We start from the raw sequence: 24,611 nt of genomic DNA on the forward strand, positions 1-24,611 counted from the left end.
TCACTCTTCAGGGAATGGATAATAAGAAATTCTGTGAGTTAAAAGAACATGTTGTAGCCCAATGTAAAGAAACTAGGAACTCTGAAAAAAGGTTTGACGAAATCCTATTGAGAATAGACAACTTAGAGAGGAATATAAGTGAATTAATGGAACTGAAGAATACAATACAGGAACTCCGAGAAGTGTGCACAGGTTTAAACACTGGAATTGTTCAAGCAGAAGAAAGGATAACAGAGGTCAAAGTCCAACTTAATGAAAGAAAACAAGAAGACAAGATTAGAGATAAAAGGATTAAAAAAAGGAATGAGCAAAATCTCCAAGAAATGTGGGACTATGTGAAAAGACCAAATTTACAATTGATAGGTGTACCTGAATGCAATGGAGAGAATGAATCCAAGCTGGAAAATACCCTTCAGGGTATTATTCAGGAAAATTTTCCTAAACTAGCAAAGCAGGTCAATATTCAACCCCAGGTAATACAGAGAACACCACAAAGATATTCCTCAAGAAGAGCAACCCCAAGGCACATAATCTTAGATTCACCAGGGTTGAAACGAAGGAGAAAATACTAAGGGCAGCCAGAGAGAAAGGTCAGCTTACCCACAAAGGCAAGCCTATCAGACTTACAGCAGATCTCAGCAGAAACTCTACAGGCCAGAAGAGAGTGGGGGCCAATATTCAACATCCTTAAAGAACAGAACTTTCAGCCCAGAATTTCATATCCAGCCAAACTAAGCTTCATAACTGAAGGAAAAATAAAATCTTTTATGAACAAGCAAGTACTCAGAGATTTATTACCAGCAGGCCTACTTTACAAGAGCTTCTGAAAGAAGCATTACACACAGAAAGAAACAACCAGTATTAGCCTTACTAAAAATATACCAAATAGCAAAGAGCATCAACATAAAGAAGAATTTTCATCAACGAATGGATAAAACAGCCAGTTAACATCAAATGGCAGTAACCCTAAATTTAAATCGACTAAATCCCGCAATCAAAAGACACAGCCAAAACCCAACGGCGTGTTACATCCAGATCCGTTTCACATGCAAGGATACACAAAGACTCAAAACAAAGGGATGGAGAAAGATTTACCAACCAAATGGAGAGCAAAAATAAATAAATAAATAAATAAATAAAAAGCAGGAGTTGCAATTCTCGTAGTGGATAAAATAGACTTTAAAGCAACAAAGATATAGTGGTAAAAGGATCAATGCAACAACAAGAGCTAACGATCCTAACATCCAGATACATAGAGACTTAGATTCAATGAGACAGAAAATTAATAAGGATATCAAGGACTCGAACTCAGATCCGGAACAAGTAAACTTAATAAATATTTATAGAGCTCTCCACTTCAAATAAAGTATACATTATTGTCAATACCACATCACACCTACTCATAGGTTTAAATGAAACATTGATTGGCCATTATGAACACCCATTTTTTTTCAGAATAAAACAATATTTCCATCCACCCTTCCTCTCTCTCTTCCTCTTTCTTTCTCTCCTTTACTGATTTTTTTTCTTTCCTTCTCTCAAAAAAAGAAATCAACTTGTAAACCTCTAGATCCAGGTCAGCAATGTCTCTCTCATTGCTTGAATTCCTTCCTTCCCTTCCCTCCCTTTCTCCCCCTTTCCTCCCTTTCTTCCTTCCTTCATCCCTTCCTTCCTTCCTTCCTTCATTTCTTCCTTCCTTTCTCCCTTCCTTTTTCCCTCCCTTCCTGCCTTCCTCCCTTCCTCCTTCCCTCCCTAAAAAAAAAAAATAAGTTGGGTAAGATAAAAAATCAATAATTCGTAAAAATGAGTTGAGGATGCCAAGAAATCTAAATGAACTAAATTTCAGAAATGGCAAGCCCTTCCTATGAGAGAAGAGACCAGTGGCTGCATGTGTCCCTAGGACCACAGTAGAAGGGGAGACACCAGGACATTGAAGGGGATAAAGAGAAAAGAGACAAGCTTTTATACCAACTTTCAGCAGACAAGGGCTGGCATAGGGCTTAGAATTCCAAGGAGTAAGCTCTAGTCTCAGTGAGCTACGATCCACCTGGTAATCCTTTGCCATGGGAACTTCACCAAGTGTATGGAGGAAGTATGCCAAAGGCTGGGGCAGGCAGAAGGCTCAGAGAAATCCCTTGAGTTGTGCACAGGGCTCTCACAGTGAAAGGCAGCAGTTGGCTGAAGGCATGGATTAGGACAGAGGAGCTGAGAAGCATCCCTTGAGGCACATAGGGCCCTCACTAATTGCATGACTGATGCAGCCCACAGGCCAGGAGAAGGGCAGGGAAGCTGAGAGAAATCCCCTAAAGATGCAAAGTTCTCACTGAGTGTAAGGCAGCGGCCAATCGCAAGTCCAGGTCTCTGGAACTTCTGACTAACCACCTTCAAGTTGGGGTTCCCACGAACCCTTCTTTAGGCTTGATTAATTTGCTGGAGGAGCTCACAAAACTTAGGGAAACACTTACGTTTACTATATGTTATTATAAAGGATATTTTAAAGGACACAAATAAGCAGCCAGGTAAAGAGACATACAGGGTGAAGTCTGGAAGAGTCTGAAGTGAAGGAGCTTCTGTTCTGGTGGAGTTGGGGTGCACCACCCTTCTGGTAGAAGGATGAGTTCTTGTTCACCTTCCTGTAAGCCTCCAAAAGTTCAGCTGTCTAGCAGCTCTCTATATCCCATTTTCTTGGCCCTTTTATGGAGACTTCATTGGGCCGGCCTGATTGAAACATGGAAAATCCTTGCTGGGTTCCCCATTTAGTCTATTAGTATTAGATCATATCCTTTTTGTTTAGTCACATTTCTACACCATTGTCCAATCTTAAAAGGTCACATACTGTATAATTCTTATGTTACACTTATGAAATGACAAAATTATAGAGATGGAAAACTGATTAAGGGTTGTCAGGTGTTTAAGATGGTGGCGAGGAAGAGGTGTCACAATAAAGAGGCAGAACAAGGGAGAACTTTGTGATGGTGTAATTGTTCTGTACTTGATTACAGTAATGGTTACAAAAATGTGCATATGATAAAATGACATAGAACTATAAATATGCACATTGCATCAAAGTTAAATTTCTGGTTTTGATATTTTAGTATAATTGTGTAAGATATAAGCTTTGGAGAATATTGGGTGAAGGGAACCTGGTCTTCCTTACAATATCTTCTACTTCTTTTTAATCTATAATTATTTTAAAATAAAATAGTTGAAAAGGAATGAACCATTTATACATGTAACAATATTGATGAATATAAAAAAGAATATGGTGAAGAGTATATGCTGTATTATGTAATTCTAAGAAGTCTAAGAGTAGTCAAGAAGTATATGAAGTATGTGAACAGAGAAAGCTAATTTGTGGTGACAGATATTAGAACAGTGGTTTTCTGGGGGTGGATGGTGGGTGTTTTTTTTTGGCTAGCAAGGGGCACAAATGAACTTGGGTTGTCAAATGCTCACTCCAGGTCTCTAGATTTTATTGCAGGCAAATTACAGCTCAAAAAAGTTAAAGAGGATTAGAAATAATATTCCAAAAATGATATAGTGTATCTTTGCCAGTTTATTGGTAAAATAGTCCCATATCATACGTGAGTATCTCTTCCCTTCCAGCAAGAGTTCTTTGAACGCCTGTATGTAATGTACACCGTTGGCTACTCCATCTCTTTTGGTTCCTTGGCTGTGGCTATTCTCATTATTGGTTACTTCAGGTGAGTGATGCCCATCACTTTCTCTGTGAAGGGACACATTCTGTTTCCTAGTCAGAGAAGACATAGAGGTCTCATAATATTTTCCTCAAATGCCTGTTTCTGAATTCAGTCTAATGTTATTATATTATTTGATAATTAATTTTACATGACAAATTCAGAGTTCTTTGTTTAAAAACTTAAAGCATCAAAGTAGTATTAAACCTCTAAACCAATAAGTATGTATTACAGTATATTTGTTGCAAAGTGGGACAGCATTGAGTTGAATGAGTTCCCAAGTGATTTTGGTGCTATTGGACAAAAGCTTATCTTAATTAATTCCCAAAATTATCGGACATCAGCACATAAAGAAACAGTATTTATTGCTTTTGTTATGGTTTATTTTTTTATCCACTTTAACATGTGGATAAAATTTCATTCAGCTTAATCTAAATCATTATAAAATTCTGAGCACCAATTCAGTCAGCCCTCCATATACGGGATTTCACATCCTCAGATTCAACAGACTGTGGATGGAAAATACTGAGAAAAAAAGTTTGATTATGTTTGTACTGAACATTTACATACTTAATTTTTTTGTCATTTTTCTCTAATACAGTATAACATGTACTTACATAGCAATCACATTGTATTTGGTATTATAAGTAATCTAGAGATGATTTAAAGTAACAAGATGATGTGCATAGTTTATATGCAAATACTACACTATATCATATAAGGGACTTAAGTATCTGCAGATTTGGGAATTTATGTGGAGTCTCGAACCAGTCCTTGCTGGAGGGAAGCAGGCTGACTGGTGGTGGCAGCAGTCACCCTGGGTGTTTTCCCCCATTTTTGATTTTATCCAAATTTAAATAGTGAATATTTCTTTCCATAGACGATTGCATTGCACCAGGAACTATATCCACATGCACTTATTTGTGTCTTTCATGCTGAGAGCCACAAGCATCTTTGTCAAAGACAGAGTAGTCCACGCTCACATAGGGGTAAAGGAGCTGGAGTCCCTAGTAATGCAGGATGACCCACAAAATTCCACTGAAGCACCTTCTGTGGACAAATCACAATTTGTAAGTGTTTTTACCTTTTTCTCTCATTACTAATTTGTCTAACATTACAAATAGGTACAATTTTATAGTCTACTAAACACACGATACCTTGTTATTGCTTGTCTTATCTCTGAACTAACTAAAATGGATTATCAATTTGTATAGTGATGTTTTCTCCCTCAATTCTGTCCTTTCACGTCTAATCAATCAACATTTTATTAAAAGTTCTTGGGTTTTTCCCTCAAGAACATTCTGGAATGGAAACTGCAAAATACACAAGATTTGAATGGTATTTGGTGTATGCACCACAGCAACTGTCATGGCTCCCCACTTTAGAAAGTATAAAACCCATCAGCAAAACCAGAAACTTGTAACTTAAAAGCCCATGATATTTAGTCTCTTTATTCAATATCCAAAGACTTATTCCAATATAAAATTTTATGTTACTTGATTCTGCTCTTGAATTGCTCTGGTGGTAGAAAATAGATTCACCCAATAATTCACTCAATTAGATCATTGAAGCAATATATCTGAAATTAGGCATAGTAGATTGATTGTCTTGGTGGTATGAAATAATAACCTGTCTGGATCTGTGCCTTTGCCCTGCAACTTTATAGTCCCTGCTGATCTCGATTCTGGGCTGGCACTGTGACTTGCTTTCCCCAACAGAAGGAAGTGGAAGCGATAGTGTACCAGTTGAGAGTAGACATCTAATGAGTGAGCCTAGCTGAGACAAGCCTAGCCCAGATCAGTGGAACTACCCAGCCAATCCATAGATTTATAAGACATATTAAATATTTATTGTCATAAGTCACTAACTTTAGGGAGCAGCTTGTTTTGCAGGAGTAGTTACATAAAAAGACCAAAATAAAATAAATTCAAGCTAGAAATATGGATAATATTCTCTTCTTTATGCTTTTCTATATGTCCCTAATTTTTTGTGAGGGTCATGTATGATTTTTATTTAAAAAATTGAGAAAAGTAATTTTTTTGGTAATTTCTTAAAGAAAAAACTTATTTTAAAAGTAGAATCAAGTTCATAGTCTTGAAAAATGCTGCGCCAAAATAACTCTTTTGACCTCTCAACAGTTTTGACTTTCCTTTGTACAGGAGACATATTAGGCTGAAAAAGTAACTGAAGACGTGTTTTTTAGTGGTCTTGTTGGCATCCAGTACATTGAAGAGTTCTAATATGATGCAATTCTGGTTTATTTGTAACAGATCGGGTGCAAGACTGCTGTTGTGATGTTTATTTACTTCTTGGCTACAAACTATTACTGGATCCTAGTGGAAGGTCTCTACCTGCATAGTCTAATCTTTGTGGCTTTCTTTTCGGACACCAAGTACCTGTGGGGTTTCATCTTGATAGGCTGGGGTAAGGCATTTATATCTTTGTTTCTTTCAAATTGGATGATGGATTTGATGATGTTCTGTCGTGCCCAACATTTACATCCCTACAACCTGAAACAATCTTTCCCTTCTCATTTTTATCTCCCTTTCTTTTATTTTTCTATTCTTAGACAAAAATAATTAAGATCAAGTCTATAATTCTCTCAGTGGTGACGAACTTTTAAAGTTATTTATGGTTAGCGTTCTTAGGCCAGATTTTTGAGAGGATTCTTTGGAGGAAATAAAAGAGAACTCATTTTAAGCCATATACATCTACAACTAAATGTCAGTATTCTGCTTTATCAATAATTTCTTCTTAAAAGTTTTTATTTTTAAATTTCTAAGCTGTAATCATATTTTTGATTTGTATTTCTAGGTCATACAATGAGAATGCTAGGAATGAATTTGTAGGACCATCCTGACTGTATTTAACAAATACAAATTCCAAACTAATTATGTGGACTTACCGTATGCTTTAAAAGGAAAAGTGTACAGCTCTCATTCCATAAATGACTTAGGAGTACAAGGGGGATTACTGGATTAGGTCCTGACTCAACATGACATGGAGACAAGAAATTGCTTGTTAAAAATTAAGGGAAATTAAAACTCATATTGGTTAAAATTGAGAAGAGGTTGGAGATTAACAGTTACAAATCACAATTGCTATTTTAATATTTAAATTAGGAGATGCTGAGCATGGGAAAAAAATTACTAAGTAGCTTAAGACTAAATTTAAAGGGTTTTTTTTCTCTCCAAAATAAGAATATTCCTTCACCTATTTTGTCTTAATTTTTTTCTTAATAATTGAAATGTGAAGTAAGGAGTGCTGAACTTCCTGCTAGCTAATTAACAACCTTCAAGAAGAAAAAAATCAATGTTACTCTTATTACAAAATAATCATCACAATTAAAGCTTTATTTTTGTAGACAGCTCATCTATTTTAAGGCTCTTCTTTATCTCTTTGATTAGCAGTTATTGAAAATAAAAAATATATATTTTGCTTTTTTAGAATCCTTAGAAATTTTCTTGACAGTTTTTGGTAGTTTGCTTTCCTTCAAATCAAAATTATATCTGTGTTCCCACATAATTATTAGGAGTTGGAAAAAGTGTTGATAGAAAATTCAGTAATGAATTTAGACATTTGTTTATTTGGATTATATTTTATTTTTCACATTTCCTTATTATTGCTCACATTTGTAATTCCTTTTCTTCTCTTCACTTATGTCTTGATAGTTATCTGGTGCAAGCTTCCTTATCAACTCTTTATTTGGGCTTTATTACTCAGTCTGTTTCTCCTTACAGTATGGAGTTTGCCCCACTGAATCTCAGAAAACACAAATCTTTCTATGAAAAAGAGAATTTAAAGAAAAACTAAGGTGCCAGTGAGCTTCTATGCAAGTATGGTTTCTTACCTTCTTTTACAGCTTTTATTAATTTGTCCACAAAAGTTTTGGCATAGAGATGACAACTACAATAGAAATCTTCATTTCATGAAATAGTTTAAGAACATACATGAAAGCAAGTAGAATTTTCATGGAAACTCTGTAAAACCATTTTACATGCCATTTTTGGTCACTTTGTTAGCCACAAGTCAAAACAGTAATAACTATTCTTTATGTGATTACGGTTCAATAGCTAGTCTATCTTCTGACTCTCTCTTTGCATTTCCATTATTTAAAAAAATACTCTAGTCTAGGGCAGCTATAATGAAAATAATAGTAGTGTTCTTTAAAGATTCTCTTTCTGCTCCTAAGACACAGCTATCACTGAATGAAGTATGTATCGAAATCTGTTTGATTTATAGATTGTCTTTTTCTTATCTCAACACTGAGACTGATCTAAAAATATTATTTATATATCTGACTCATTTTTCCAAATTCATTTTCTGAATTATCAAAAACATTGTATATGCTTTACAGGATACTTTGCTAGAATAATTGAGAGTGAGTCCAATTTTATACTTACTTCCAATGATGTTATTTACTGGCTTCATTAGAGCATAGTACTTGCTTAAATTCCTTTGTTTCTCATTTGGACCCAAATGTTATAACTTTAAGCTCTTTTCAGCTAGGTAAATACTCAGAACTCTGTTAGTCACATTGTAGTGATGTGTGGAGTTACAATTACATTGATTGTGATGATCCTTTTCTTTTAAATATTTTGTTATTTTATTTATTAGAGATGTAGTCTTGCAATATTGCCCAGGCTGGTCTTGAACCCCTGGCCTCAAGTGATCCTGCTTCCCAAAGTGCTGGGATTACAGGTGTGAGTGACTGTGCACAATCTGATTGTGATGATTCTTAAGAATAAATTGGGAGTAAAGGAAATGACAATCTGAAGAAGAATAAGTGTCATATCTGACCTTTACTAAATTGAAGGCAAATATTTAAAATAACTTTGTACATTTTTTATTATAAAACCAGATTTATAGAGAAGTAAAGGTGAATACTAGTGATAACTGTTTTCTTTCAACCAAGCACATTGTTAATTTTCCCCAATCCTTGCCTTAGTTTTTCCATAAATAAGATACTTTATTCTTAGTTGCATTTTATTTCAACTACATATTTTTCTCTATTTTAATTCTATATGTAAAAGGTATGCCTTGTTTTTTAATTTTACTCACTATGGTAATTTATTTCTGCATTGGCAGCCATCCTTAATTTTCAACTGTCAGATGAAACACCAGTGTATACATATCATCATACAAAAGCACCTATCCTAGTAATACCATGCAGTCATTTCCCTGTTGCCAAGCTTTTACATAGGATATTTTCACATAATGTGTTCCCTGAAAATAACCAGGAGAAGGTCCCACACTCCTGTTTTATTCCCTTTGTAAAATATCTTAATCCAGCAAATATTTTTTAGTAATCCATTTGGCAGTAAGTGTTTAAACACAGAAACATGTGTTAAAGCCTCCCACACAAGATGCATGCACTCTGACCCCTTAGGTTAATTTTGTTTGTTTGTTTTCTTGTTGTGATCATATGTATTATATTCAACATTTTAAATTCATAAAACCTATCTTCACCAAACTTATTCATATGGTATTGACTTCTTATGAAAATAATTCAACTTTCAGTAAATGCATATGTTGGATAACATTTAAATTTATATTGTTTACTTAATATAACATTTAAATTTAAAATAATATTTACATGTCAAGTATTTCTGCCTTTATTTCTGTGTTCTAAATTATGTAACAATGTCATATTAAGACTGGTGATCAAAAATCCTTAAAGGATCCCAAAGTGGTTTTCTGTTCTTTATTCTTCTATGGTAGTCTCTGTGCTAGTGTTATGCATAAGATTCTCTAAGATGATGAGGAAAGCAATTTCACGAAGACATAGTGCTTATGTATGATATTTGATATAATTGTCATCTAAAACATAATGTAAACTTAATCACCATTGATAAATATTGCATAGAACAGCATTCAGGAAGTACCTGATCAGAAGACTATAAAGGAAGCAGAAGTTACAAATCTAAAAATGATAAAATGTGAAAACTGATGAAAGACAGGCAGACACTTTTTGAAGATAACCAAGAAAGAATAGCTGAGGGATCTATGTCTGGCTTTATGGTAGGATGTATGCCAGGCTGTGTTAGATTTATATCTAACCATCCCACCAGAAGCAACTGTCCCCTTCCCATTACATGGTATCACTTTTATTTATTCTTCATAACATCAATTCATAACTAAAAGCAATAAAAACAACTAAAGTTGCTTCATGAATTTCGACTCCTTCACTAGAATATAAGTTTTAGAAAAGAGGGATATTGTTTATTTGTTCGTTATTTATGTTATTTAGAACAATCTTTGACAAATAAATAGGCACTTAATAAATGATTAGAGAAATGACTGGATTGATGAAGAGATAGATAAATACAGACAAATAGACAGATAGTTAGATAGATGATGGATAGAGAGAATATGCAAAACTGAACCTAAGAAATAACCAGAATTAGGTCGATCTATTTTGACAAAAATTTCCTAGAGCACAGAATTTGAGCAGATTAAAAAAAGAATACTATAAAAACAAGAAATAAAATTGGAATATAGAATTGTACAATTCAGTAGTCATATAGGCAGGCTGAACTTGAATTCGGTGAGTTAGATGGTCACCAAGGAGAACAAAGACGTTATTGTGCATGTCATTATTTTCATCTTTTTCTGAAAATTGTCTTTTTCTAAGCCTATTCCTTTGTTCATTTTGTTGCTAAGAAAGAATATCTAAATAAATTACAAATGTGTTTTTTAAAAGGTAAAGAATTTAAAATTGTGCTTGATAAAGAACATTCTTGGCTAGATCAAAATGCTTTTTTTCTCCTTTTGTAAGGTGCTTCCTAGACTCTAAAATGTTTTTTTTTGTGGGTTCTGTGGATCCTTTATTTAAACCTCTTTCATAAAGGCCACATAATGAAAAGTCATCACTTAAGTCTTTCAGTCCCCTACTGCAAGGTTGCATAAAAGTTATGGTTCCTGAATTTTTGTGTGATGTCAGAGTTTAATCAGCTACAATATGAACTGGACAGTGAACTTTTACTAGGGGGCAAAAGAAAGTCAGTATAATGGATTTGATGTTGCAAGTTCAGAAGGTGTTTAGCATTTTTGAAGGACAAATATCTTGTGCTCAAATCATCAAACGAATGTAGTGGGCACCCTTTCCTATTAATACATGAAAATGCTTCTATCTTGTGCCATTATGAACTAAAAGAACGAAGAGACAAACCTGGTTAAAACTACCCTATTTTTTTATATCTTGCCTCTGTATGCCTTCGACTTTTAGGATGAAAAAATTCTAAGTTTTTAAAGCAACAGCATCCCTCAGCTTCTCAGGACTCCCTGTTGTTGCTTCACTCTTTGAGAGTATATGATGGTCAGTGTGGCATAAGTCAAAGTCAAATGTGCCAACAGTTGCCTACTTCTGACCCTAGGAACCTCAGTCTTCTCCAAATATGACTTTTTCCTATATCCCTCAAATAAAAATTAGGTCAGTTTTTTTCTTCAGACTAGAGGAACAAATAACATCAATATTCTTGCTAATTTCTCAAACTGACACGATTGAAAATTCAGTGGACTTTTCTTGTTCACATATCAGCATTTTTTTATGTCTGATTTTCTCTCTCAACTGCTAAAAGTATATTCTTATGTATGGTGAATTTGAGGAAGAAACCCCTTAATCTTATAATAAATCTAATCTCTGAATCATTTTCTGATTGCAGGGTTTCCAGCAGCATTTGTTGCAGCATGGGCTGTGGCACGAGCAACCCTGGCTGATGCAAGGTGAGTGAAAAAGAAGAGGAAAAGAGAGAGCCAAAGATGTTCTCAAGACTCAGGCTCAGAATTCACACTTGCTGCTGTTCTTGATGCCATTGCTCTTTAGGGATGCACAAGGATAATTACCTTGATGCAATGGTAGCTTCCTATTCATTACCAGTAAGCTAGACAGCTTACTGAGGTCACAGTAAGCTATTCCAGAGGTCACAGAGCAGAAACACTCAGAGACTAGATGAAGGTGACTGAACTCCATAGATTATGAAATAAATTTAAAATATAATGTGAGAAACAAGTGGAACGAGATGGGTAAGAGAATCAATTTAGGATTTAGTGCAAGCAGGTTGAAGAACCATACTACCTGATTCCTAGGATAGGCAACGTTCATACTTCCTCTCTTTCTCTGCCGCATCAACTTTCCCTGTTGATGGTGTGGTTATGAGGACCAGGGATAAGGTGGCAGGAAGGGTAATGACAGACAGAATTTGGTGCCCTCGGCCAGTGACACATACTTACTCCCTCATAGAGATGGAGGGACAATTGTAGTTTCCTAATTACCCTGCAGAGAAGTTCTGGGTTTTATTTGTGGCCCTTGGGAAAAAGACATGTGGGAAGGAGTTCCATCAATCAGTGGCTGATAATGCCCTCAAAAGTGTTAAGAACTTCCTGTGTATCAGGGATTGTTTATAGTTCTTGTATCTTTAGTATATCATGAATGTTTAGAGCCCATTTCCCTCATATATCTATCTTTAGTACCTGTGTTTAACACACATGTTAGTACTTACTCATCACTTATCTATACTTAATGCAAATGGTGGGTTTCATGCATTCCATTTCTTTTCCTATCTTCTATAGCAGAAGCAAGTATTTTAAAATAATAAAACAAACATACATTAGAAGTGGAATTTATCTCCGTGAGTCATTAAATTCTTCTAGGTAGCATGGGGCTAATTTAATGTATCATTTTAAAGTGCAGGGCAACAATTCTGTAAATAATTTAAAATGTATCATTCTAAAGATGCATTTTAATGTATCATGATTCACCTAATACATTCAAAGAACCATTCAAATATAAAGGACACCTTTGCATTACATGGTAATGAACCCTTTATTTTTATTATTTTATTTTTTTGAGACAGAGTTTCGCTCTTGTTACCCAGGCTGCAGTGCAATGGTGCGGTCTCGGCTCACCGCAACCTCTGCCTCCTGGGTTCAGGCAATTCTCCTGCCTCAGCCTCCTGAGTAGCCAGGATTACAGGCATGTGCCAACATGCTCAGCTGATTTTTTTGTATTTTCAGTAGAGACGGGGTTTCACCATGTTGACCAGGCTGATCTCGATCTCTTGACTCATGATCCACCCGCCTTGGCCTCCCAAAGTGCTGGGATTACGGGCCTGAGCCACCGCGCTCAGCCCGAACCCTTTCTTTATATTTTGACAGATCTGAGTTCAAATCTTGATCTAACTGCTGCTAGTTTTGGGACCAAGGGACCCAAAACACATATTCTGTTTATGTATAAGCTTCTTGTGTATAAAACAGAGATAATAATGTATAAACGGCATTAATACATTATTATTAACACTTAGCATAGTACCTGGCACTAAATGGGAGTGTGCTGAGAAGGAGCTCCGGTACAGGTGCCTTATAGGCTTGTTCTGCTACTTCTTTGTTCTGGAACAGCAGATGTACAATCTTAACGTCTCTGGCCTCAGTTTTCTCAGCTGTCAAATGCAGATAAAATGGATACTACTCTTTACAGAGTTGTTGTAAGAACAGATGAGATAGTGTGCATAAAATATTTAATGCAAAGTTTGGAATATACTGGTAGTAAGTGCTAAATACTCATTAGCAAGTATTACTCTTTTGCTTCATTAATTTGTACTCATAGGTAATGTCTAGTTAAAAAAATTAAAATAGCATTTTTGTATATTGTTATTTCATTGGAAAGCTGAATTCATTCTTTTATTAATCCTAGCTTACAATATTTGTATTTTGATCCTGTTAAGTTGGTGGAAACCTGATTTGGCTGAAGCTAGAGCTTATGAATTAGGCTGTAGGAAAGATAAGGGGTGGAAGCCTTATAGACCCTCCTAGGCCAGATTAGGATGTTTGGTCTTTGTTCAGTGATAATGCAACTAATTTGCATTTTGTAAAGATCATCACCAGAACAAAGGGTAATAATCCCCAATGTTGGAAGAATGTAATAATAAAAACCGTTGCTGGCATTTCTGAGTGTTGACCACATTCCAGATACTTTATAATTTTGTAAATATTAAGTTAATCTAAACTTATCATCAACCCTATGACACTGAGGTCAGAGAAGTGGTGCCCAAGGTTGCATGACTGGTAGGAAAGGACTTTGATCTCCGACATTCAGGCTCTAGGGGCATTCAGAAAATACTTATAGGCAGATGAGATGTTTCTATTGAGATAAGTGGAATTTTATTATATGTGGAGGATTAGAGTTGTAGAGGGATTCTTTTTACAATATCACTGATAGCTTCTCACTCCTCAGTTGATTTAACACATCTAGTAATCAAGATTGAACAGTGGAAAATGTCCATAGTACACTAGATAGAATTTTTCTTATCTTCACTATGTCTAGCCTTTTGTCTTTTTTTAAAAAATTTTTTATTGCATTTTAGGTTTTGGGGTACATGTGCAGAACATGCAAGACAGTTGCATAGGTACACACATGGCAGTGTGTTTTCTTCCTTTCTCCCCTTCACTCCATTTGGCATTTCTCCCCAGGCTATCCCTCCCCAGCTCCCCCCCCCGCTGGCTCTCCTCTTTTCCCCCCAATAGACCCCAGAGTTTAGTACTCCCATCCCTGTATCCATGTGTTCTCATTTTTCATCACCCGCCTATGAGTGAGAATATTCAGTATTTCATTTTCTGTTCTTGTGTCAGTTTGCTGAGAATGATGTTCTCCAGATTCATCCATGTCCCTACAAACGACACGAACTCATCATTTCTGATTGCTGCATAATATTCCATGGTGTATAAGTGCCACATTTTCCCAATCCAGTCTATCATCAATGGGCATTTGGGTTGATTCCAGGTCTTTGCTATTGTAAACAGTGCTGCAATGAACATTCGTGTGCATGTGTCCTTGTAGTATAATGATTTATAGTCCTTTGGATATATACCCAGTAATGGGATTGCTGGGTCAAATGGAATTTCTATTTCTAAGGCCTTGAGGAATCGCCACACTGTCTTCCACAATGGTTGAACTAATTTACACTGCCACCAACAGTGTAAAAGTGTTCCTTTTTCTCCACATCCTCTCCAGCATCTGTTGTCTCCAGATTTTTTAATGATCGCCATTCTAACTGCAGTAAGAAGATATCTCAATGTGGTTTTGATTTGCATCTCTCTGATGACCAGTGATGATGAGCATTTTTTCATATGATTGTTGGCCTCATATATGTCTTCTTTCGTAAAGTGTCTGTTCATATCCTTTGCCCATTTTTTGAATGGGCTTGTTTGTTTTTTTTCCTGTAAATCTGTTTGAGTTCTTTGTAAATTCTGGATATCAGCCCTTTGTCAGATGGGTAAACTGCAAAAATTTTTTCCCAGTCTGTTGGTTGCTGATTCACTCTAGTGACTGTTTCTTTTGCCATGCAGAAGCTGTGGAGTTTCATTAGCTCCCATTTGTCTATTTTGGCTTTTGTTGCCAATGCTTTTGGTGTTTTGTTCATGAAGTCCTTGTCTACTCCTATGTCCTGGATGGTTTTGCCTAGATTTTCTTCTAGGGTTTTTATGGTGCCAGGTCTTATGTTTAAGTCTTCAATCCATCTGGAGTTAATTTTAGTGTAAGGTGTCAGGAAGGGGTCCAGTTTCTGCTTTCTGCACATGGCTAGCCAGTTTTCCCAACACCATTTGTTAAACAGGGAATCCTTTCCCCATTGCTTGTTTTTGTCGGGTTTATCAAAGATTGTATGGTTGTAGATACGCTGTGTTGCCTCCGATGCCTCTGTTCTGTTCCATTGGTCTATATCTCTGTTATGGTACGAGTACCATGCTGTTTTGATTACTGTAACCTTGTAGTATAGTTTGAAATCTGGTAGTGTGATGCCCCCGCTGTGTTCTTTTTGCTTAGAATTGACTTGGCTATGCGGGCTCTCTTTTGGTTCCGTATGAAGTTCATGGTGGTTTTTTCTAGTTCTGTGAAGAAAGTCAATGGTAGCTTGATGGGGATAGCATTGATTCTGTAAATTACTATGGGCAGTATAGCAATTTTCATGATGTTAATTCTTCCTAACCAGGAACATGGAATATTTCTTCATCTGTTTGTGTCCTCTCTGATTTCGTTAAGCAGTGGTTTGTAGTTATCCTTGAAGAGGTCCCTTACGTTCCTTGTGAGTTGTATTCCTAGGTATTTTATTCTTTTTGTAGCAATTGTGAATGGCAGTTTGTACTGGATTTGGCTTTCTTTATGTCTGTTATTGGTGTAGAGGAATACTGGTGATTTTTGCACATTGATTTTCTATCCTGAGACTTTGCTGAAGTTGCTTATCAGTTTCAGGAGTTTTTGGGCTGAGGCAACGGGGTCTTCTAGGTATACTATCATGTCGTCTGCAAATAGAGACAATTTGGCTTCCACCTTTCCTCTTTGAATGCTCTTTATTTCTTTTTCTTGCCTGATTTCTCTGGCTAGAACTTCCATCCCCGGGATGAATCCTACTTGATCATGATGGATAAGTTTTTTGATTTGCTGTTGCAATCGGCTTGCCAATATTTTATTGAAGATTTTTGCATCTATGTTCATCATGGATATTGGCCCGAAGTTTTCTTTTCTCGTTGGGTCTCTGCTGGGTTTTGGTATCAGGATGATATTGGTCTCATAAAATGATTTGGGAAGGATTCCCTCTCTTTGGATTATATGGAATAGTTTCAGAAGGCATGGTACCAGCTCCTCTTTGTGTGTCTGGTAGAATTCGGCTGTGAACCCATCTGGATCTGGGCTTTTTTGTGTGTGGTAGGCTCTTAATTGCTTCCTTGACTTCTGACCTTGTTATTGGTCTATTCATAGTTTCAGCTTCCTCCTGGTTTAGGCTTGGGAGGGCACAGGAGTCCAGAAATTTATCCGTTTCTTCCAGGTTTACTAGTTTATGTGCATAGAGTTGTTTGTAATATTTTCTGATGATGGTTTGAATTTCTGTGGAATCTGTGGTAATTTTTCCTTTATCATTTTTTATTGCATCTATTTGGTTGTTCTCTGTTTTGTTTTTAATCAGTCTGGCTAGTGGTCTGTCTGTTTTGTTCATCTTTTCAAAAAACCAGGCTCTTGGATTTATTGATTTTTTGAAGTGTTTTTTTGTGTCTCTATCTCCTTCAGTTCAGCTCTGATCTTAGTTATTTTTTGTTTTCTGCTGGGTTTTGAGTTTTTTTGATCTTGCTCCTCTAGCTCTTTCAATTTTGATGATAGAGTATCAATTTTGGATCTCTCCATTCTCCTCATATGGGCACTTATTGCTATATACTTTCCTCTAGAGACTGTTTTAAATGTGCCCCAGAGGTTCTGTCATGTTTTGTCTTCATTTTCATTGGTTTCGAAGAACTTCTCTATTTCTGACTTCATTTCATTGTTTATCCAGTCAACATTCAAGAGCCAGTTGTTCAGTTTCCATGAAGCTGTGTGGTTCTGGGTTGGTTTTGAATTCTGAGTTCTAACTTGATTGCACTATGGTCTGAGAGACTGTTTGTTATGATTTCAGTTGTTTTGCATTTGCTGAGGAGTGCTTTACTTCCAATTATGTGGTCAATTTTAGAGTAGGTATAATGTGGTGCTGAGAAGAATGTATATTCTATGGATTTGGGGTGGAGAGTTCTGTAAATATCTATCAGGTTTGCTTGTTCCATGTCTGAGTTCAAGCCTTGGATATCCTTGTTGATTTTCTGTCTGGTTGATTTGTCTAATATTGACAGTGGAGTGTTAACGTCTCCCACTATTATTGTGTGGGAGTCTAAGTCTCTTTGTAAGTCATTAAGAACTTGCCTTATGTATCTGGGTGCTCCTGCATTGGGTCCATATATGTTTAGGATCATTAGCTCTTCCTGTTGTATCAATCCTTTTACCATTATGTAATGGCCTTCTTTGTCTTTTTTGATCTTTGTTGCTTTAAAGTCTATTTTATCAGAGATGAGACTTGCAACTCCTGCTTTTTTTTGCTGTCCATTTGCTTGGTAAATCTTCCTCCATCTTTTTATTTTAAGCCTTTGTGTATCCTTGCATGTGAGATGGGTTTCCTGGATACAGCACACCGATGGGTTTTGGATTTTTATCCAATTTGCGAGTCTGTGTCTTTTGATTGGTGCATTTAGTCCATTTACATTTAGGGTCAATATTGTTATGTGTGAATTTGATACTGCCATTTTGATGCTAGCTTGCTGTTTTGCCCATTAGTTGTTGTAGGTTCTTCACTATGTTGATGCTCTTTAGCATTTAGTGTGATTTTGGAATGGCTGGTACTGGTTGTTCCTTTCTATGTGTAGTGCCTCTTTCAGGAGCTCTTGTAAAGCAGGCCTGGTGGTGACAAAATCTCTGAGTACTTGCCTTGTTCGCAAAGGATTTTATTTTTCCTTCACTTATGAAGCTCAGTTTGGCTGGATATGAAATTCTGGGTTGAAAGTTCTTTTCTTTAAGGATGTTGAATATTGGCCCCCACTCTCTTCTGGCTTGTAGTGTTTCTGCTGAGAGATCTGCTGTGAGTATGATGGGCTTCCCTTTGTGGGTAACCCAACCATTCTCTCTGGCTGCCCTTAGTATTTTCTCCTTTATTTCAAACTTGTTGAATCTGACCATTATGTACCTTGGGGTTGCTCTTCTTGCGGACTATCTTTGTGGTGTTCTCTGTATTTCCTGCATTTGAGTGTTGGCCTGTCTTGCTAGGTGGGGGAAATTTTCCTGGATAATGTCCTGAAGATTATTTTCCAGCTTGGATTCATTCTCTTCATCACGTTCTGGTATACCTATCAAACATAGGTTAGGTTTCTTCACATAGTCCCACATTTCTTGGAGACTTTGTTCATTCCTTTTTGTGCTTTTTTCTCTGATCTTGGTTTCTCGTTTTATTTCATTGAGTTGATCTTCGACTTCTGATATTCTTGCTTCTGCTTGGTCAATTCGGCTGTTGAAACTTGTACATGCTTTGCGAAGTTTTCATATTGTGTTTTTCAGCTCCTTTAATTCATTCATATTCCTCTCTAAGTTATCCATTCTTGTTGTCATTTCCTCGAATCTTTTTTCAAATCTCTTTTCAAGGTTCTTAGTTTCTTTGCATTGATTTAAAACATATTCTTTTAGCTCACAAAAGTTTCTCATTATCCACCTTCTGAAGTCTAATTCCATCATTTTGTCACACTCATTCTCCGTCCAGCTTTGTTCCCTTGCTGGTGAGGAGTTTTGGTCCTTTCTAGGAGGCGAGGTGTTCTGGTTTCGGGTGTTTTTCTTTTTTTTGCGCTGGTTTCTTCCCATCTTTGTGGATTTATCCACCTGTTGTCTGTGTAGTTGCTGACTTTTTGATTGGGTCTCTGAGTGGACACCCAGATTGTTGATGATGAAATATTTCTGTTACTTGGTTTTCCTTCTACCAGTCTAGCCCCTTTACTGTATGACTGCTGAGGTCCACTCCAGGCCCTGCTTTTCTGGGGTGCACCTATAGGAGCTGTGGAACAGTGAGGGATGCTACCAGTTTCTTTTTCTGCTATCTTTGTCTTATCATGATGCCTGCCAAATGTCAGTCTTTTGGATATAGATTGGTCAGGGAGCTGCTTGAGGAGACAGTCTGTACTTTATGGGAGCTCAAGTGAGGAGCTGTGAGCTCTGTTGTTCATTCAAGGCTGTTAGGTTGCTACGTTTAATTCTGCTGCAGCAGAACTCATAAAAAATTTATTTTTTTCTCAGATGCTCTGTCTGGTGGGGGTTGGGGCTTTCTTTGTGAGTGTTCGTTGTGCTTTCCTGCCCAGCTAGGAGGCAGTCTAGGCACTATTTGCCTGCCGAGGCTCTGCCCTGCTGGTGTGAGGTTCGCCCTGTTGCTGCAGGCTCTGCCCTGTGTCTGTGGTCTCCGCCCTGCTGCCACAGGGTACACCCTATGGCGGAGTCTCTCTGTTGTGGCGGGTAGCCTCAGCAACGGCAGGCTGCATCAGCAATGGGCGTGTACCTCAGTAGGGGCGGATTGCCTAGGTAATGGTGGACGCCCCTCCTCCATGGAGCTGCACCATCCTGCGTTCAGCTGTGCCCGCAGGGAACCTTTTCACCTGGAGCATTTGGAATCACCATTTTGTTTGTCCCACTGCACTTCCCCAAATGTTGTTTTCCTGGAATCTCCTGACCTGGCTCACTGTCCAAGTCCCATTCAGTCTCAAGTTCAGCCCTCTCAAGTCTCAGATTGCCGGTTCAACAGGGCACCCTGAGCAGTGCAGTTTGTGTGGAGCGCTGTGTAGCGTTGCTGTGCTACAGTGCCGGCTGCCGGCTGCACCAGCTGCTGGCTGCACCAGTCAGAATGTCTGCCTGGCGTCCTGTGTCTCTTTTATACCTGGGAATTTCCCCAATCTGTGGGCAACAAAGATCCATGTGGAAATGCGGCCCTGCCTCACCCTCTCTGCGTATTCACTGAGAGCTTCAATCCTGGATTGTTTTCACAGCTCCATCTTGAGTCCCTCTTGTCTTTTTCTTTCTTACTGCTTCTATTTCTTATTGTTCTCTGAATCAGAAATAGGTTATTACCTACCATGGACTTTTCAACAATTCCCATTTTTTGTTGACATATGAACTCATGCTTGTGAATATGTATTGCATGTATACATTCAGGGTTGTCTAGTGGCATGATTTTCTCATTTGCATAATAAAATTAAATATATCTGTATTTCATGGTAAAAACCATAACTACAAATGTTTTACCTTGAGAGTGTGTTTGAAATCTACTATTCCACCATATAAATCTTCCATATCAAACTCATGCAACATTTAGTATGCATATTATATAATTATTTCTTTCTGCAGCATTTGGTATGCATATTATATAATTATTTTTTTGTTATCTACCATCTTATTTATCTTAATGTGCAAGTGTAACTGTCTCATTTCTCCAACAAATCATGAGTTTTATTTATTTATTTTTTAGGAAGGGAGGAAGAGAGAAACGCAGGAAGGGAGGAAAGGAGGAAGGGAGGGAGGAAGGAAGGGAGGGAGAGAAGGGAAGGAAGGAAATCAGGCAATGAGAGAGACATTGCCGACCTGGATCTAGAGGTCTACAAGTTGATTTCTTTTTTTGAGAGAAGGAAAGAAAAAAAAAGGAGTGAGGGAGAGGAAGAAAGAGGAAGAAAAAGAGGGAGAGAGAATAGAAATGTTGCTTTATTCTAAAATAAATGGGTATTAATAATGGCCAATCAATGTTTCATTTAAACCTATGAGTAGGTGTGATGTGATATTGACAAGAATGTATATTTTGTGTATTTCAAGTGGAGAGCTCTATAAATATTTATTAAGTTTACTTGTTCCGGATCTGAGTTCGAGTCCTTGATATCCTTATTAATTTTCTGTCTCATTGAGTCTAAGTCTCTATGTATCTGGGTGTTAGGATCGTTAGCTCTTGTTGTTGCATTGATCCTTTTACCACTATATCTTTGTTGCATTAAAATCTATCTTATCAGATATGAGAATTGCAACTTCTGCTTTTTATTTGTTTATTTTTGCTCTCCATTTGGTTGGTAAATCTTTCTCCATCCCTTTGTTTTGAGTCTTTGTGTATCCTTGCATGTGAAACGGATCTGGATATAACATGCTGTTGGGTTTTGGCTATATCTTTTGATTGGGGGATTTAGTCAATTTAAATTTAGGATTACTGTCATTTGATGTTAACTGGCTGTTTTATACATATACAATTCTTCTTTATGTTGATGCTCTTTACTTTTTGGTATATTTTTAGAAAGGCTAATACTGGTTGTTTCTTTCTATGTGTAATGCTTCTTTCAGAAGCTCTTGTAAAGCAGGCCTGGTGGTAATTAAATCTCTGAGTACTTGCTTGTTCATCAAAGATTTTATTTTTCCTTCAGTTATGAAGCTTAATTTGGCTGGATATGAAATTCTGGGCTGAAAGTTCTGTTCTTTAAGGATGTTGAATATTGGCCCCCACTCTCTTCTGGCTTATAGAGTTTCTGCTGAGAGATCTGCTGTAAGTCTGATAGGCTTGCCTTTGTGGGTAAGCTGACCTTTCTCTCTGGCTGCCCTTAGTATTTTCTCCTTCGTTTCAACCCTGGTGAATCTAAGATTATGTGCCTTGGGGTTGCTCTTCTTGAGGAATATCTTTGTGGTATTCTCTGTATTACCTGGGGTTGAATATTGACCTGCTTTGCTAGTTTAGGAAAATTTTCCTGAATAATACCCTGAAGGGTATTTTCCAGCTTGGATTCATTCTTTCCATCGCATTCAGGTACACCTATCAATTGTACATTTGGTCTTTTCACATAGTCCCACATTTCTTGGAGACTTTGCTCATTCCTTTTTATCCTTTTTTCTCTAATCTTGTCTTCTTGTTTTATTTAAGTTGGACTTTGACCTCTGATATCCTTTCTTCTGCTTGAACAATTCGAGTGTTTAAACCTGTGCATACTTCTCAGAGTTCCTGTATTGTATTCTTCAGTTCCATTAATTCACTTGTATTCCTCTCCAAGTTGTCTATTCTCATTAGGATTTTGTCAATCCTTTTTTCAAAGTTCTTAGTTTCTTTACATTGGGCTACAACATGTTGTTTTAACTCATGGAAGTTTCTTATTATCTATCTTCTGAAGCCTGATTCTGTTAATGGGATGTGCTTTTTCTCCATCAAGTCTTGTTGCCTTGTTGATGTGGAACGTGATCCTCTTTAGAGGAGAGGCATTCTGATTTTGAGTATTCTCAGCCTTTTTATGCTGTTTTTTTCCCATCATTGCAAATTTATCCACCTGTTGTCTTTGGAATTACCAACTTTCAAATTAGGTCTCTGAGTGGATGTTCAAGTTGTTAATTCCCGGGGCCAAAATATTAGCAACCCACTGCGACGTTCAAAACAGCAGCTTTAAGACTGATGGTGCTTTTCTGCCCAGGAATCTCCAGTCCAGCTTTTTTTGTTGAGTCTCTAATAGGCAACTCTGCCTTCCCAGAGCTCCAAACCTTGGTCAGAAGGGGAACCAGTCCCGTTTACTCTGCACCAAGAGCTACCACGCTGAGGTGCCAGCACAACCACTGCGCTGGCCATAAGAGTTGCGCTGGTGACCCATGAGGTTTCTCCAAACCTTGGTCAAAAGGGGAACCAGTCCCGTTTACTCTGCACTGAGCCGTGCTGAGGTGCCAGCGAAACCACTGCGCCGGCCACAAGAGTCATGCTGGTGACCCGTGGAGCTCCTCCACTGGGAATCTTCTGCTCTGTGAGCAACCAAAATTTGTCTGAAAGTGTGGTGTCCTCTCATTCTCTGAGCTTTCACTGGGAGCTGCAATCCCGAGATGTTAGAGATCTGCCATCTTGGATCATTGTCTATTTATTTATTTATTTTCAGATGGAGTTTTGCTCTTGTTACCCAGACTGGAGTGCAATGGCACGATCTCAGCTCACTGCAACCTCCGCCTTCTGGGTTCAAGCAATTCTCCTGCCTCAGCCTCTTGAGTAGCTGGGACTACAGGTACACACCACCATGCCCAGCTAATTTTTGTATTTTTAGTAGAGATGGGATTTCACATTGTTGACCAGGATGGTCTGGTATCTCTTGACCTCATGATCCACCCTTCTCAGCCTCCCAAAGTGCTGGGATTATAGGCGTGAGCCACCACACCTCTCCTCAAATCATGAGTTTTAAATGGACGTAAATGAAATTCCCTCTTTGACAGTAAATAACTCTTTGATGCGTGCTGATCAGTTCTTGTGGACTCGACTGGCCATTTTTCCCCCATTTGCTCAGTATCTATTAAGCAATTATAAAGTTTGAGTTAGTGCAAGTTGTGGGTTATAAGGAGATGTGCTTTTCTACCATTTATGACTTGCAGCAGTTATTCTCAGCCTCAGTCTTCCATCTGTAAATGACAATAATATTCTTGGCCATGACTAATGCTGTGAGTTTGCAGGGGTTAGATCTGAAAATTAGATGAGAGGCCATTATGAAATGACTTTGTAAACTCCAAGTTTTAGACAAACAATAAATATTATCTTCAATGTGGGTAAAGAACCAGTAACTTTTAAGGCTTGATCATTATATATAACTAGAAAAAAATCTTGACAGCCATCTCCTGTCATTCCTTGTAAGTGTCTGACAGCTTGTAAGTCACCCTTTACTTCTGTCTGTCCCAAGTGCCTCCATGGCTAACTGCAGGGAAGCTGCCTGGTAAAGGCTTTCAGTTGGCTCGAATGGATTTTGGCCAGAGTACCCCAGTTGTCTGTGTTTCTCTTGAGGGACTATATGATGAATAAACCTGAAAACATTCAATTTTTTGGTGTTACTTCCATTTTAAATAATGATAAGTCAAAGAAAGAAGAGGAAAAGGTAGAAAAGCATTCAGGTACTTGCACTTTGCTCTCATGTTTAATCTTACTGCTATGAACTGAATTGTTTCTCCCAAATTTCAATTTTTTTTTCTATAATTTACTTTTATTTTTAATGTCCAGAATGTGTAATATAAGGGCCAGAGCCCCCTCCTGGACTCAATTTTATAAATTCTCAATTGGTTGGTGAGGCCAATAGGGATACTTTTGCTTGTCCAATTTGGTTTCTGGGAAAGCTTCGTTCAAGTCCTCAATGGTCTTCTGTTCAAATGGAATTAAGTTCTTATACTTCTCCATCTTTTTCTCATATTCTACAACCCTGGCCTTTGAGAGAGACACCCACTCAGCACAAGACTTCACATCTTCTTTTTCTTCAGCATCCACCAAGGCAGTATATGGATCCTCTGGTATAGGAACCTTCAGGGCATTAAACTTCTTCTCAAAGTCATCCCCAAGCCTGCCTTAGCCACATTGGCCTTGTAGAAAGCCCAGTCAAAGTCAATAGATGGTGGATTCTCAGGTAAAGCAGCCAACCTGGAGGTTAGGATCTCATTCCAGGATTTCAGGGACTTAGCAATGGCCTTTTGGTTTTGGGGTATGATCTCCCAAAAAGCTATCCAGTAAATGGTTTTTAGAGCAAGTTTTTGCCCAGCCATCTTGGGATCCTTCGCCGACCCCAGCC

The 24,611-nt window shown here is 37.5% G+C and overlaps 1 protein-coding gene across 2 annotated transcripts in view; it reads left to right on the forward strand.

Annotated features, from left to right (window-relative positions):
• Positions 1 to 24,611, forward strand: part of PTH2R (parathyroid hormone 2 receptor) — a 105,239-nt gene that overhangs the window by 39,450 nt on the left and 41,178 nt on the right. For both annotated transcript variants that reach the window (XM_035305514.3, XM_035305515.3), the window contains exons 5-8: positions 3,607 to 3,704; positions 4,579 to 4,768; positions 5,969 to 6,122; positions 11,363 to 11,423. In XM_035305514.3, coding sequence (XP_035161405.1) covers positions 3,607 to 3,704; positions 4,579 to 4,768; positions 5,969 to 6,122; positions 11,363 to 11,423 — 503 coding nt within the window. The remainder of the gene's footprint in view (positions 1 to 3,606; positions 3,705 to 4,578; positions 4,769 to 5,968; positions 6,123 to 11,362; positions 11,424 to 24,611) is intronic.

This window comes from Callithrix jacchus, chromosome 6, assembly GCF_049354715.1.
Source record: "Callithrix jacchus isolate 240 chromosome 6, calJac240_pri, whole genome shotgun sequence".
NCBI lineage: Eukaryota > Metazoa > Chordata > Mammalia > Primates > Cebidae > Callithrix > Callithrix jacchus.